Raw genomic sequence first — 17,736 nt, forward strand, 5'->3', positions numbered from 1 at the left:
ATCCATAGTACTATGCTAACAACTGAATGATTTGTCACAATACTGTCTCCCAAATTTATTTCCTTAAAATTCATTTTGTTCATGACTGAGCATGATTTTACATTTGCAAATTAACCCATCATATATATATATATTTAACCCATCATATATATATATATATTTAACCCATCATATATATATACATATATATATATATATATATATGTATATACACACACACACACACACACACACCGGTGTGTGAGTGCAAGAGTATCTGTGATATCTGTGTTGGAATGTGTGTGACTGTGGCATGCCTGTGTTTCTAATGCAGTGGCTGTACTGATATATTTTTACTGTAATAAAAGCACAAATATAAAACTTAAATTCAAATTACTCAAGACTTCCATGAAAGAAAAGCTTTCAGGAATTCCACACTTCTAGACTAATCAGGATCTTACCTTATTCCTCCATTATTATCCAATTATTTCCTGATGTCTAAGACCATGAGTGGCCAAACGGAGAAGTAAACAGAGATCATATAAGGTCCAAGTGTCAGCTTTTCTGCCCCAGAGCCATGATAACGACAGGCTAACACCATCCATCCACGTCTCTTAAACACACGTGGCAAAGCAATGTTTTTTTTTTTTTTCCAGAGAATTTGTGTGAGAGGGTTGGGAAATATAAGAATTCAGGAGGAAATCGGAAGATCACAATAGTATCTCAGTGACAGTCAAACATGTGCTTTCTGTCCCGGGTGTCCTTATTGAATAAGCCATTCTGTCCAGGTGAGTGTCTTAATGCTCTCCTCACACAAAGTGGCCTTCTAGAGTCATTCTCTTTACCTCCCACTCAAGCCACTGCACACCTATGGTTCTTCATAATCCATATGAAAATCTGGCAACATAAATTTACTTCTTTGCCATACAGCCATGGTAGAAAATAATATTTAGACAAACTAATGGCTACACAAGTCAATCATCATAATATCACAACTATTTTACAGAGATTTAAAAATCCTTCTCCCCCATCCTTTGAGGTAGTAACACTTTAGAGCTCAGACTGGAACATCATCACCTTTCACTAAATGCTGGTCTTAGCACTATATTTGTAATGGATTTTCTCCAGAGCACCCTAAAGATAAATTGATAAATGTTCCTATCAGAAACAGAAACATTTTCTCTGCTGTGTAAATCACCAAACCTTAATTCAAACAAAAAACAGACATAGGCCCTGGGAGTGCTTTAACTTAAATCACAAGTCTCCATGGCAGAAGGTCATGTAAATTGCTATACACATAGTGAATGACTCCTTGATATAAAGCACAAATATAATCCTAAAAAGACAACCTTACAACAGTACTCAATACAAGTCTTTTCAAAATGCAGATGACCAACAGGCACATGAGAAGATGTTAATTATAAGAGAAACACATATCAAAACCACAATGAGATATCATCTAGCATCTGTCAGAATGGCCATTATCAAAAAGAACACAAATAACAAATGCTGGCAAGGATGTGGAGGAAAGGGAACCCTTTTACTGTTGGTGGGAAGGTAAATTACCACAGTCACTGTGGAAAACAGTATGGAGGTGTCTCAAAAACTAAAAATAGAACTACCACGTGATCCAGCTATTCCACTCTGGGTATATATCCAAAGAAAATGAAGATACTAATTTGAATAAATACATGCACCCCAACTTTCATAGCAGCATTATTTATAATTGCCAAGATATGGAAGCAACCTAGGTGTCCATCAACAGATGAATGGATAATGAAGACGTGGGGTGTATGTGTGTGTGTGTATGTGTATGTGTGTGTGTGTGTATACATATATATACATTTATTTATTTATATCTGTGCCAGTGTATGTGTGCTCAGTTGCTTAGTCATGTCCAAGTCTTTGAGACCCCATGGACTGTAGCACACCAGGCTCCTCTGTCCATGGGATTTTTCAAGCAAATATACTGGAGTGGCTGGCCACTTCCTTCTCCAGAGGATTTTCCCAACCCAGAGATCAAACCCAGGTCTCTTGTGTCTCCTGCATTGGCAGGCAGATTCTTTATTACTAGCACCACCTGTGAAGCCATATATATATATATATATATATATATATATTTTGCCATTTGCAGCAACATGGATGTACTTGGGCTTTGCAGGTGGTGCTAGTGGTAATGAACCCAATTGCCAATGCAAAAGATACAAGAGATGCAAGTTTGATCCTTGGGTAGGGAAGATCCCCTGGAGGAGGACATGGCAACCGCTCCAATATTCCTGCCTGGAGAATACCATGGAAAGAGGACCTGGCAGGCTACGGTCCATACGGTTGCAAAGAGTTGGACACAACTGAAGCAACTTAGCGGCAGGATGTATTATGGGAAGGCATTATGGGCATTATGCTAAGTGAAATAAGTCAGAAAGAGACAAATACTGCATGATATCACTTATATGTGAGAACTAAAAAATGTAACAAACTAGTGAATATAATAAAAAAAGAAACAGCCTCACAGATACAGAGAACAAATTAATGGTTACCAGTGATGAAAGTGGAGAGGGGCAATGTAGGGGTGGGAGGTACAAACTCTTGAGTGTAAGATAGGTCCAGGGATGCATTGTACAATAAAGGGGATATAATAACCAATATTTGTAATGACTGTAAATGGAAAGCAATGTTTAAACATTGCATACAAAATTAATAAACAAAACCAAAATTTTTAAAACTACAAGTCCTTTCAACTTCTATTATAAAATTGAGACTTATTTCCAAAGAAAGAGTATCAAAGCAAAAATATCAGAGATACAGAAACCAAAAACTGCACAAATATAAGTAAGTACACATCTGTGTCTGCATATGCACATGATCTCAAAGAACAAGAGCTGCCAGGAGATAAAACTTGGAAGAACAGCTGTACTTGGAACACTTCTTGGCTTGAGAAGAGAAGCAAAAAATATATCATAAAAGAGGTAAGATTTACTTACGATGGCTTTAAAATTGAGGACTTCACCCTTGAGAGCAAAAGTCATCGTAGTACCTCCTATTCCATTCTTAAGTCTTGAAATTAATAGCAGTGAAGCTTCAGCAGGATGGAGGAAGCGACTGGTAAATTTCAGAGTGATAGTAATTTGGTTTCTATTTAACAAAAGATAAAAGAAAATACTGTAATGAAAAAAGACAACAAGCATCTATTCAGTGAAGATCATATACCTAGTACACACACCCAGCAAAATACTCACTTCTACAGTAAAATTAAAGATTGTTGCGGATTTTAGAAAGCCTATAATCTAGTTATTGCTGTCAGTCAAAACATATTGATCCAGTCTGTAAAACCTAAAGTTAACTTCCAAATGCATATATAATCTACCGAGTATTTGATTTTCTAAGAGTTAGCCACAGGAAATCATGTATGCATTTTTGTGTGAATTTTATAGGACATTCTGGGCTACTGGTTAGGCATTTTCTTAGTTACATCAATGACTTTTGATTACATGGAGGAAAAAATGAGAAAGACATTCAAAAAAATACTTAAAACTGTGGTTGAAAATAAAATTCAAACCTCAAATCAAAATAAAAGCATATAAGTAGCATGACTTTTATTTGAAAGACAAACTTAATTAAAGGGAAGAATAAAGAAAACATGTCTATCTCCTTTAATCTTCAACTTTCTAGTCTAAACCATAGCAAAACAGTTGAAGAATCTATGGACTTGGAAACTTTATTTCCCAGCTTTTAGGAGAATGACTAAGCCATGGCACCCTGGCAATCTTGCATGACCACACAGGCCACACAGACGCAAAATTTAACTGCAGTGGCTATAAGTGTTGCCAGGAAGTTCTGTGATCCTCCCATAACATGAGACCATGGAGTTTCAGGAAAAACTGCGACAAGAACATTTATTTGCCTCTCTATCTTCCATGAGAGGCTGTCAGCAGACAGTTTCCCACTGACTCCGTGTAGCCCCCTACAGCATAGAGTTACAGGCTAGAAAACTGCTTAATTGCAGCATGAAACTGTCAGCAACAGGTGTCCTCCCATGCATGATGCAGTCTTCTGGCCCCTTTTGTTTTGGCGTCACTCTGCATAAGGGGCATGGAGATCTGCCCCTCTGGTAACTTTTGCTTTTACTGTCTATGTAAGTAATGAGCTCTCTGAATGAAAAATGGGCTCAATGTTTCTTTACTGGCTGAATCTTTCCGCCTTACCTTTCCACAGCTGTAGGTGGTAAACCTTGGAGACTTTTATCTTTGCTTTTTCTCTGACTTTTAGCATAGTTAGCACTATACATCATATCACAGTTATTCTTTGCACAAACTATCACCTGTCATTTTCCCTTAGGATACACACAGTTGGGAACAGAAATGGCAATAGCTTCTCTCAGCATTAAACTATGGCTTAACTTCCCCACAATCTTTGAAGAATCTCTGTCGAATAGGGGAGCTTAGGGTGCAGCATAGAGTAAAGTGAATGGAGGACTTTTAAAATCAATTGAAATATTCTCAAAATTGATTTTTAGGGAAAATTACAACTCAGAACTAGCAGGAATGGGAGAACTTTATTCAGATATAATATAACTAATCTCAACTACTGCAAAAGGACATTTTCCTGACTATTATAAAAAGCTCATGTACTTAAATTTAACTGAAAAGAAAGAGTACTTGACCTTGACATATTTTTCTGGGTGTTTTTCAAACTCTGTATTAGGATACCTGTGATTTAGGAGTTTTATAGATATTCAAAAATTCATTACTAGATAAAGTCATACATTCAATTAAAATTTATAATGTTCCAGACTTTGTTTTAGATTTGGGGGATAATTAGAAAAAAAAAAAACCACACTATTCCTAAACTCCTGGATCTTTCGTTTTATACAACATGGCAGACATTAATTACATCATCATAAAATAAATGTGAAAACAAACTATATATGTGCTATGAAGTGATATAAGGGCATGTAATGGAGACTGTGATACAGTCTGAAGGGTTAGAGGAAGTGATATGTCAGGTAGGATATGGAGGATGAAAATGAGTTAGGTAGGATTTGCGTGGGACAAAAGAAGTCAACCAAGCACTCTAGTATGATGAATTCTAATGATTTTAAATAATTTATCAAAGACTAGTGGTATTGAAGCTTAGAAAGCAAGGGTGTCAGTGATATAAGATGTGGTTAAGAGCCAGCCATGAAAGGCCATATGGGCTATGTTGAGATATTCAGTCTATATCCTATGGTGACGGGAAGCTATCAGAATATTTTAAGCCAAAGAGTAACATGACTAAATTTACATTAAAAACATTATTGCTAGTCTAATACAAAGGATGGACTGCAGAGAATCCTTTTAGGAATCGATTGTAGTAGCCCAGTTTAAAGGTGATCATTTCAGTTCAGTTGCTCAGTCGTGTCTGATTCTTTGTGACCCCAAGAACTGCAGCATGCCAGGCCTCCCTGTCCATCACCAACTCCCAGAGTTTACCCAAACTCATGTCCATTGAGTCAGTGATGCCATGCAACCATCTCATCCTCTGTCATCCTCTTCTCCTCCTGCCCTCAATCTTTCCCAGCATCAGAGTCTTTTCAAATGAGTCAGCACTTCACATCAGTATTAGAGCTTCAAAGTATTAGAGTTTCAGCTTCAACATCAGTCCCTCCAAAGAACTCCCAGGACCAATCTCCTTTAGGGTGGACTGGTTGGATCTCCTTGCAGTCCAAGGGACTCTCAAGAGTCTTCTCCAACATCACAGTTGAAAAGCATCAATTATTCAGTGCTCAGCTTTCTTTATAGTTCAACTCTCACATCCATACATGACTACTGGAAAAACCACAGCCTTGACTAGACAGACCTTTGTTGGCAAAGTAATGTCTCTGCTTTTTAATATGCTGTCTAGGTTGGTCATAACTTTCCTCCCAAGGAGTAAGCATCTTTTAATTTCATGGCTGCAGTCACCATCTGCAGTGATTTTGGAGTCCCCAAAAATAGAGTAAGTCATTGTTTCCACTGTTTCCCCATCTATTTCCCATGAAGGGATGGGACTGGATGCCATGATCTTAGTTTTCTGAATGTTGAGCTTTAAGCCAACTTTTTCCACTCTCCTCTTTCACTTTCATCAAGAGGCTCTTTAGTTCCTCTTCACTTTCTGCCATAAGGGTGGTGTCATCTGCATATCTGAGGTTATTGATATTTCTCCTGGCAATCTTGATTCCACTTGTGCTTCTTCCAGTCCAGCATTTCTCAGGATGTACTCTGCATATAAGTTAAATCAGCAGGATGACAATATACAGCATTGACATACTCCTTTTTCTATTTGGAACCAGTCTGTTGTTCCATGTCCAGTTCTAACTGTTGCTTCCTGACCCGCATACAGTTTTCTCAAGAGGCAGGTCAGGTGGTCTGGTGTTCCCATCTCTTTCAGAATTTTCCACAGTTTATTGTGATCCACACAGTCAAAGGCTTTGGCATAATCAATAAAGCAGAAATAGATGTTTCTCTGGAACTCTCTTGTTTTTTCAATGATCCAGCAGATGTTGGCAATTTGATCTCTGGTTCCTCTGCCTTTTCTGAAACTAGCTTGAGCATCTGGAAGTTCAAGTTCACGTATTGCTGAAGCCTGGCTTGGAGAATTTAGAGCATTACTTTGCTAGCGTGTGAGATGAGTGCAATTGTGTGGTAGTTTGAGCATTCTTTGCCTTTGCCCTTCTTTGGGATTGGAATGAAAACTGACCTTTTCCAGTCCTGTGGCCACTGCTGAGTTTTCCAAATTTGCTGACATATTGAGTGCAGCACTTTCACATCATCATCTTTTAGGATTTGAAATAGCTCAACTGGAATTCCATCACCTCCAACTAGCTTTGTTCATAGTGATGCTTTCTAAGGCCCACTTGATGCTTCCTAAGGCTTCACATTCCAGAATGTCTGGCTCTAGATGAGTCATCACACCATCATGATTATCTGGGTCATGAAGATCTTTTTTGTACAGTTCTTCTGTGTATTCTTCCCACCTCTTCTTCTTTTAGGTCCATACTATTTCTGTCCTTTATTGAGCCCATCTTTGCATGAAATGTTCCCTGGGCATCTCTAATTTTCTTGGAGAGATCTCTAGTCTTTCCAATTCTATTGTTTTCCTCTATTTCTTTGTACTGATCGCTGAGGAAGGCTTTCTTATCTCTCCTTGCTATTCTTTGGAACTCTGCATTCAAATGAGTATGTCTTTCCTTTTCTCTTTAGCTTTTTGCTTCTCTTTCTTTCACAGCTATTTGCAAGGCCTCCTCAGACAGCCATTTTGCTTTTTTGCATTTCTTTCTCTTGGGGCTGGTCTTTCTCCCTGTCTCCTGTACAATGTCACGAACTTCCATCCGTAGTTCATCAGGCTCTCTGTCTATGAGATCCAGTCCCTTAAATCTATTTCTTACTTCCACTGTATAACCATAAAGGATTTGATTAAGATCATACCTGAATGGTCTAGTGGTTTTCCCTACTTTCTTCAATTTAAGTCTGATTTTGGCAATAAGGAGTTCATGATCCAAGCCACAATCAGGTCCCAGTCTTGTTTGTGCTGTGTATAGACCTTCTCCATCTTTGGCTGCAAAGAATATAATCAACCTGATTCTGGTATTTGCCATCTAGTAATGTCCATGTGTAGAGTCTTCTCTTGTGTTGTTGGAAGAGGGTGTTTGCTGTGACCAGTGCATTCTCTTGGCAAAACTCTATTAGCCTTTGCCCTGCTTCATTCTGTACTCCTAGGCCAAATTTGCCTGTTACTTCAGGTGTTTCTTGAATTCCTACTTTTGCATTCCAGTCCCCTCTAATGAAAAGGACATCTTTTTTGGGTGTTAGTTCTAAAAGGTCTTATAAGTCTTCATAGAACTGTTCAACCATTCAACTTTTTAAGGTGATAATACATTAGATTAGCTTGAAAGAGGTAGGTAAAGGGAAGGATTCCAAATTTAAGACAAACTGTGTAAAATCAGTAAGACTAGGTAATGGATTGGCTCTCCGTGGAAGTGGAAGACGATGAAAAAAGGAGTTCAAGAATGACCATAATCTATGGGATTTCCATGGTGGTCCAGTGGTTAAGAATCCGCCTTGCAATACAGGGAATGCAGGCTCAATCCCTGGTCAGGGAACTAAGATTCTACATGTCACAGGGCAACTCTGTCTGCATGCTGCAACTACTAAGCCCATGTGCCCTTGAGCCTGTGCTCCTCAATAAAAGAAGCCACCACAATGAGAAGCTTGTGCACCACAACTTAGAGCATAACTCCTTCTTGCCGTAAGTAGAGAAAGCTCATGCACCAGAACAAAGACCCAGCACAGTCACAAATCAATAAATAAATAAAAAGAATAATCATAATCAAAATAACATGCACTTAGTAAATAAATTTATGGAACTATACTTAAGTTTTATGAAACATTTAAAAATATAGTATTCTTTTTGCGAAGCCCATGGCTGGTTTTAGAACCATCAAGATTTTGAGCTTCTCTTGAGTATAGATATTCCTTTTATAAAGTCTGTAGACATATTTAAGAATGTAAATAACCAGAGCCTTCGTAAGTGTGTTAGAAAGTTCAGAATCAAGTTGGTTGTCCACTTCAGGTATACGTCTTAGGTCTCTAGACATGTGTATCATAATTATGGACTTTATCTTAATTGTCTTACCATTTATTTTCTTTTTCCTCCAATTGCCTCCCCCTCATTTAAAAAAGTTTCCTTGATATTACGTGTACCTCATCAACTACTTCAACTTGGCTTTTGGAAGAGATGGGGAATAAATATACGACACATCAATGTCAGTGCCCAGATGGCTCAATGAGAATAATGAGGAAAAAAAGAAACAGAATGGTTTTCTAAAAGTATACTTTCACTTTTATGACAGTCACTCTATGATTAGAGCTAAATAAAGTCATCAAGTTAGATGCAGAAATGTTTGCTTATATGCTGGTATAGCCATTTAATCTTTTCTATATAAATCATATCTCAGAGAATTTAAATCCACAACTGGCAGAAAAAACTATTATTAATCGTGATTTAGACAGATTCTAAGATAGGATGTGGTGCAACATAGATAATTATGTAATATATGATAATGATAAACCTACAGATTTTTTAAGTAAAATATTTTCTGAACCCTCTGTGTAAAAACCAAAGCTTTGAAATTAGTCTAGCTAAATAGTTATTTTTAGAAACACCTAAAAATGGCATTGAAACCTACAATCTGAAATGCATCTGCAGAAGTGAATATCTGGTTTTCACATACATTGAGAATTAAGCATTACATTTTCAGGGAATCCTTCCTAAGAACACGGAGGTGCTTCATTTTCCCCCATTTTCCTCTAGTTTTATACTTACATGACAAATAAAACAACTATCAAATTACATCCTTATTATGTATTTGCTTGTGTGACACTCTGCCAGATTATAAACCTCTGTAAGTAGTTTTGATATATTTTCATCTATGAATCATAGTACTTCAAATTTAGAGGAGGGATGCAAATACTTACTGACTGCTTCCTATAAGTCCCAGTTACAGTACTAGGTGTTGTCCCTATATAACTACATTTATTACTGAACCCTATAGGCAAATATTCTGATCTCCATTTTCCAAATAAGAAAAATGAAGCTTGATATAAAATCTGTATGTGTCACTATTTAAGCCCAGTGTTTAATTGTTAAATGACATGATAAAAGGGTTCTAGGCCACACTGGCATCCGAAACTCAGATTCAGTGTCTCTCTCTCTCTAAGATAAATCTCATTAAGATTATAATAAAGGTTTTTTTTTTTTAAGCTACTAGTTGAAGGAAACCATCAGTGAGAATCTGCATAGAGGCTAATAAAAGAAACAAAGCTACCTATAGACTCATGGAGAAGCCATTTCCAGAAATACCTATGTAAATGGAGGGCAAAATGAGTTTCAGACAACCCTATTCTTCCAAAGGTCAGTGTATGATGTCAGGCAACTGGACATAAAAGCAAAATTGTTTTTACCCTAAAATGAAGTTGGCCAATTGACAAACCTGTCCATATACAGAATCACAATTAACTTTTCTATTGCTATATTATTATATATAAATGAATAAACAAGTATCACAAGTCATTATAGTAAATCCTTCAACATGAAACACTGAGACCAAGATAAAAAAAAATACCAACTGACCTCAAAGAAAATAAAAATAATATGGGTAATAGATGAGAACGTAAAAGTCAGAGACATTTATGAAGATATTGTAACTCCAGTTTAACAATGGGATGCTATGAAATAGATACCCAATGAAAAACAAAGTATTCTTATATATATATGGATATATATATATATATATCCATATATATATGGAATTATCTATCTACCTACCTATTTATCTATCTCCTAAAGGAAACAGTTAGAAATGAAGGCATGTTGATCAAGAGAGAAAAAACAGTGAGCTGAAAAATGAGTGGTGAGATAGGATATATAGAGAATCCAGTTAACAGCGTCCAACAACCAAAGGCTGGAAAATGAGAACAGAGGAAATGGAGAAGAGAAAACGATGAAAAGTAACTGGAGAGAATTTTCCAAAGTTTATTTAAAAAAAAAAACCCTCATAATTAAAGGACTCACTGTGCTCCTAGTAAGTGAATAAAAGATCCTTTTTGATTCATTCTGGAACAATATCAGAACACAGTGGAAGATCCTAAAAATGTCCAGGGGTGCGGGAAAGCAGAATTATAGTAGAAATTACAGTATCACAAAAACTGAATACTATGAGGCAAGTCGAACAATTAGCTCAAGCTATAAGGAAAAACTCTTTCATCTTAGAAAAACATATGATGCAAAATATAAATCAAGTGTAAGGGTAGTCAAAAAACATGCTTAAAAATCAAAATTTTGGCAAATTTACCTCTCCTATACTTTCTATTAGACGGTTTCATAAAGGAAGGTTTTTTTTAGTAAAGGAGTGAGTACACTAAGAAAGAGAAATATATTAGTTTATATCCAAAGAGAAATATAGAGTGTCCAATACTGACAGCTTTTCAGTAGGTCTGGAAAGCAATCAGCCCAAATAAGAACTAAAGGCAACATGCTCTAGAATGTGATACACTTGAAGGAAAGGTTTTACATATTTCTTTAGACTTTATTAATTTTTCTCAACTTAAAAGGGAGTCAATATTGCTATACAATAGTCCTTGTCATTATCCATTTTCTTTTTTTTATTTTTTTCCGACTTTTTTCCCCCCTTTATTTATTTATTTATTTTTTTCAGTGGGTTTTGTCATACATTGATATGAATCAGCCATAGATTTACACGTATTCCCCATCCCGATCCCCCCTCCCACCTCCCTCTCCACCCGATTCCTCTGGGTCTTCCCAGTGCACCAGGCCTGAGCACTTGTCTCCTGCATCCCATTTATGTGGCAGCCTGGATGGGAGGGGAATTTGGGGGAGAATAGATATATGTATAGCTGAGTCCCTTCAACATTCACCTGAAACTATCACAACATTATTAATCAGCTGTACCCCAATACAAAATAATAAGTTCAAGGTGTGTATGGGGGGGAAGACTGCAAAAAAAATAAAATAAAATTGAAAAAAAAAAAAAAGGGAGTCAAAAGATACTTTGTATCTACTGATGGTATACAAAGGAAATATTTACAAAACACATTTTTACTCTTGGAACAGTAATGAATAAAAGATAAAACTAGTGATGTTTAGTGGGAGGGCGATACATCTAGAGGGGTAAGTAAGCAACATCAGCAAATATGTCAATATTATGCCATATGTCAAGACACTATTTCTGAGGTTGATAAAACACAAATATTGGCAGGATATATATATTATTTATATTTATGGAGGTAACCATTGGAAGAATTAAAATTAGACATAGCTGAAAGACTTAAAAGTAGGCACTCAAGAAATGCATCTCTAGAGATGGGAATATCAGGGGAGAAGGACTTTTTTGCACGTTAAACTTCCCTGAATACTTGAATTGTTAAAGCAGGTGCAAGTTAAATTTTGATTTAAAAAGATAAAGAAATTGACAACAAGAATATATGTACATGTCAAATATGGTCAAAATATTGATGCAATTATATGTTATGGATCTGTAGGATTTCTTACAAACAGATAAAGCTATATTTTCTTTGAATGCCAAGGGCTTTGTATGAATATGATATACACAAACACACACACAATATGTACAGGTGTCGGTTAAAAAGTCTCAACTCTGGCCTTCCCTTGTGGCTTAGCTGGTAAAGAATCCACCTGCAATGCGGGAGACCTGGATTCAGTCCCTGGGTTGGGAAGATCCCCTGGAGAAGGGAAAGGCTACCCACTCCAGTATTCTGGCCTGGAGAATTCCATGGACTGTATAGTCCACAGGGTCACAAAGAGTCAGACATGACTGAGCGACTTTCACTTTCACTTCACTTCCAACTCTGGTTTACATTGGCTGGTTTTGAATCTCTAATTCACAATTTAATAACAGGGAAAATTGGATAAATAATTTAATGTCTCTATGCCCAATGTCTTCTTTTGTAAAAGGAGGACACTAATATGGTTGCCAGGATGATTAGATATGAAAAGGTACTAAAAGTGTATATTATACAGGTTTTGTACATAGCAAATACTTAACAGATATTAAGTACTTCAACATTTACATTTATAATGCATTTATTTTGTAAATATTTAATTATGCATATGCTATAATATTCATATAAAAATACCAGAAAGAAATCAACTAATAAATGCTTTTATCAGATGGAATTCTAGGTAATTTTTGTTTTTTTTAATACTTTTCTGTAACAAATTTTCAGCAATGGCAGCATACAGGTTTCATATTTATATTCATATTTATATGAAAACTGTAAATGCTAATTAAACTAACAAGACATATGGTCTTGGGAATTCCATAGCAGTTCAGTGGTTATTTCACTGCTGTGACCTAAGTTTGATCCCTGGTCAGGGAATGAGGATACTGTAAGCTGTACAGCACAGCCAAAAAAAAAAAAGAAAGAAATAATGTCTTAAGCTAAAACATCATAGGTCTAGTGTGGTTGTTAGGAAGAATTTTCACATAATGGGAGCTTTGAAACACTGGAACAGGCTATTAGGTTTATGAAAGAACAAAGGGTGGGGTGGAGGGGGCACCTTAACTCTTTTCACTTATTATCACTTATTATTCACTTATTTGAAGAAGGGAATGACAACTCACTCCATTATTCTTGCCTGAAGAATCCCATGGACAGAGGAGCCTGGCAGGCTACAGTCCATGGGGTTGCAAGAGTCGGACACAACTTAGCGACTAAACCACCACCACTGTTCACTTATTAGCATCCTATTTGAAGGGCAGAGAATAGATCTCAATGATCAAAGTACTGAGGGAAGACAAATTGACATTGGCCAAAAGAACTACTATTACTAACACTGTATTTTATAACAAATATATAAGAAGTATAATTTGGAAGATGAGCGGGATGTTTTTACAAGGAGCTTTATTCTGGGATTCGATTTATAATATAGATACAAGTAAGTGGAGAAATGTTTTTCTCGTATTTAATTCAATTTGAATGTAGTCCCAATGATGAATAGTCATATTTTATAAATTATATACTCTTTTAGCATGGAGCAACAACTGAAGAAAACTAACAGTGGCTAATGACATCAGCCAAGGGCAGTATAGCAACCGGATTTCTTTGCATTTTAATACAATTAAAACTGGCTCCCACTTCCAATTATTTCTGTGTTTAACACACTAGGGTAACAACTATAATGTGAAAAATAATTCAGGTTAATATATAGTTCAAAAACCAAAAAGATAACCAAAAGGATAATTAGTAGTTATAATCTGTTGCTTTGCACAAGGAAAAAATAATTGACTACAAAGGCAATGACTAAAATTCAAGACTGGTTAATGTCCATTAGTGGTTATTATATTTGTCAACCCCTGTGGTACTGATACAGCTATTCTCACATCATCCTAGTATTATATTAATATAATAACAGTATCTGCCATCATTAACACTTATTGAATTAGGATTTGTTGATCCAAGAGGAGTCATATATTATGCTCATTTAATTTCTTAAGACTATTCTCTGAGGGTTTCATTTGTTCCTTATTTTTATGAATGGACTACTAGTAGAAACATTGAACAAGCATCATGTGAACAGAATCAAGTAAAAATGAGACTTTTCAGACTATCACCTGATGTGGGAGAGTGGATGTATGTATGTATAAAACATACATTGATATACAATGATTATAAAGGGATAGAGAAAAATGACAACACTGGGGGTATCTTTGAGGTAAAATTACTAGCTTTTACTTTTATTTTTCTTCGTATTTTCATAGTTTCTAAATTTTTCACAATGAGTATATAGTGCTTCTATAATTAGAAACAACTAAATATATATTTAGCACACACTGGTTCCAATTTCCTATAGGAAACAGAATTGTAGTACATAAAGAACTTAAAAGAGTTATTTTCTGTGGACCATATGCATGCAAAATAAACTAAAATAAACACATACATAAAAAGCAGATCCTTTATATTGTTAGAATTGTTTTCATAAAATTGTTGAGAAATCTCACTAACATATAAATAATTTATCTATATCAGCAATGGTGATCTTTTCATTACATATACATAGCTATTAAAAATAAATCCAAGCCATTCTTTTGTAATTATAATGCACATTAAATCTCTACGGTTGATGTATTCAATGAAGCAAAATTAAAAGAAAAAAAAGAAAAACACTTACTTTGCAGAAATTGTCACAGTGTTCCCTGCTTGGGAGAGGGAGAAGTCGGAGGCATCTCTTCCGACAATTGTAGCAGTATAAACTAAGCTTTTCAAGCTTGGATTTTTCAGTTGAATCTATGTTGAAGAAGAGAGTATAAATGAGATCATGAATTTTAAAGATACACAACTTAACATTTCTTATTTTTATCAAAGAGAATCATATATTTTTAGCATGAAAATACTTACCCTAGTGTAGTAGCTGGAAGAAAGCAGTTTGTATTTAAAGACTGTGTGTGTGTGTGTGTGTGTGTGTGTCTGTGTGTCTGTGTGTGTCTGTGTATGTCTTCTTTTCTTCAGAAGTAGGCAAAGAGAAGACACTATCAGATAAGGAAATGACAGATGTAAAAACACCTGATCACCAAAGATTTGAAATCCAAAGTTAGCAACTTGGATTTTAATCTCACTGCAAAGGGAAACCTTTAAAGAATTTTAAACAGATTCCAATTTACAAAATGTTACTCTGGATGCTCAGTGTAGAAAGTGTTATAAGAAATGGAATCAGAAGTCCAGGCTGAAAACAATGGTGGCCTCATCTAGAAGTGGTAGTAGAGTTAGGGGTTGGCTTCCCCTTCCTTCCTGATGTCAAGATATTCCAGCACAAGCTGGAATCAAGATTGCCGAGAGAAATATCAATAACCTCAGATTTGCAAATGACATGACTCTTATGGCAAAAAGTGAAGAAGAACTAAAGAGCCTCTTGATGAAACTGAAAGAGGAGAGTGAAAAGTTGGCTTAAGGCTCAACATTCAGAAAACTAAGATCACAGCACCTGGTCCCATCACTTCATGAAAAATACATGGCGAAACAATGGAAACAGTGTCAGACTTGATTATTTTGGGGCTCCAAAATCACTGCAGATAGAGACTTGCAACCATGAAATTAAAAGACGCTAGCTCCTTGGAAGAAAAGTTATGACCAACCTAGACAACGTATTAAAAAGCAGAGACATTACTTTGCCAACAAAGGTCTGTCTAGTCAAAGCTTTGGTTTTTCCAGTAGTCATGCATGGATGAGAGAGTTGGACTACAAAGAAAGCTGAGTGCCCAAGAATTGATGCTTTTGAACTGTGGTGTTGGAGAAGACTCTTGAGAGTCCCTTGGACTGCAAGGAGATCCAATCAGTCCATCCTAAAGGGAATCAGTCCTGAATATTCATTGGAAGGACTGATGCTGAAGCTGAAACTCCAATAGTTTGGCCACCTGATGGGAAGGATTGACTCATTTGAAAAGACCCTAAAGCTGGGAATGATTGCAGGCGGGAGGAGAAGGGGACGACAGAGGATGAGATGGTTAGATGGCATCACCGACTCAATGGACATGAGTTTGAGTAAGCTCTGGGAGTTTGTGATGGATAGGGAGGCCTGGCGTGCTGTAGTCCCTGGGGTTGCAAAGAGTCGGACACGGCTGAGTAACTGAAGTGAACTGATACAACATATATATAATAATCACATATATATATATCACATATATGACATACACACATATATACACATACAAACATGTATATATAAATACATTTATATAAAAATAAATAAGTAAATAAATGATGCAAAAACATTGGGCCCATCTGTGGTCAGATTATTCCACTCAACTCCAGAATTTCATGTAGGGGTCATGTGAGTGGTAGGGAGAAGAAAAAGCTGGTCAAGTGTTGGTCCTTTAATGGACTGGAACCTGGTGGTCTGGAGTCAACGATAAGAAAGTAAGAGAGAGAAAGAGGCTGATATTCCCTGGTTTACGCGGAAAGCCAATAGAGTCCTGTTCTTAGGGCTCGCCCTGCTGCACGTAGGCACCAGGCGCCCTCTCGAGTGGGTGAAGGCACAGTGTGGCTTCTCGAGAGGGTCTTAGAAGCCCGGGCAAGAAAGTGAGCTCAGCGGGCCTCTGCGCTCCAAGGAATTAGCCAGAAAGAGAGAGAGAGAGAGAGAGAGAGAGAGAGAGAGAGAGAGAGAGAGAGAGAGAAAGACAGACAGACAGACACGGGGACCCAAGCTCTGATGGAGCAAAGGTGTTTTAATCAACATGGCATGGGCATATATACTGTCTTACAAGGTGGTTATTCTCAGCAAAGATAAAGATGAAAATTCCAGACTTACAAAACATAAGACGATCCCTATCAAAGAGAGAGTTGCAAACAATCACCTTTTACCGTATGGCTCATAAAAAGGAAGAGGGTACTTATCACCGTAATGAGAAATGCCTGGATTCCTCAGCCCCGGGAAAGGCATGCCTCTCCTCTTCAGGAATTAATAAGGGCCAGAGGGTTCCTGACAGATCCAAAACAGCACACAGGAAGCCTCTTGTTAAATGCTTTCTGACAGTCAAGGGAAGAAACCAAGCTTTGGACCCTCAATTCTCCTTTTGCAAAGATAGCCATTATTTAACTACTGTGTTCCTGTGTAAATTTTTTTTTTCAGAAAGGGGAAAAAAAATAGTTCAATTACTTTTAAAAGTATCTCAGAAAATCACTGAACTTAACATTTTTTCACTGATCACTGTATTGTTTCATGGTCCCAGTATTCCGTTTCTATTTGTGACATATAGCTACAAAATATAATTTTTCAATTATAGTAGCCATTTCTTGACATTTTTCTTTAAACTGGGAGGTCAAAAAAGTTGACAACAATGACATTCTAGTACTTGGGCACTGCCATTTATAGTGTTGATGCACATGGGCAAACTACGCCATAGATTCTCAGCAATTTCCAAATCAGTGATTTTCTTGAATGAAATTTAGAATCAAAGCTTGTTGTAATTGATGTTCTGTTTTGCATTTGTATTCAATTTTTATTGTTTCCTTCAAAAGATGTTCCTTACATTTCTGAAAAATACAAGCTCTATGTACAATCTCACCTATAAGCTTAAAGTGAGAATGTTATTCCTAATAAGGAGTTAAATATGAAATCATTTCCATTCTAATGATTTAATCTGATTTTTAACATCACAAATAAAATCTATGTTTAAAAATCAGCTGTTTCAACATAATCAAATGGCAT

General features: G+C 36.4%; 1 protein-coding gene across 1 annotated transcript in view; it reads right to left on the reverse strand.

Moving 5' to 3' along the window:
- Positions 1 to 17,736, reverse strand: part of LOC133052844 (cilia- and flagella-associated protein 47-like) — a 190,760-nt gene that overhangs the window by 13,920 nt on the left and 159,104 nt on the right. Inside the window, exons 21-22 of the mRNA XM_061137676.1 lie at positions 14,704 to 14,819; positions 2,961 to 3,111 (exon numbers count right to left, since the gene is read on the reverse strand). Of these exons, the coding sequence (XP_060993659.1) occupies positions 2,961 to 3,111; positions 14,704 to 14,819 (267 nt within the window). The remainder of the gene's footprint in view (positions 1 to 2,960; positions 3,112 to 14,703; positions 14,820 to 17,736) is intronic.

This window comes from Dama dama, chromosome X (genome assembly GCF_033118175.1).
Source record: "Dama dama isolate Ldn47 chromosome X, ASM3311817v1, whole genome shotgun sequence".
In the NCBI taxonomy this organism is placed as follows: Eukaryota; Metazoa; Chordata; class Mammalia; order Artiodactyla; family Cervidae; genus Dama; species Dama dama.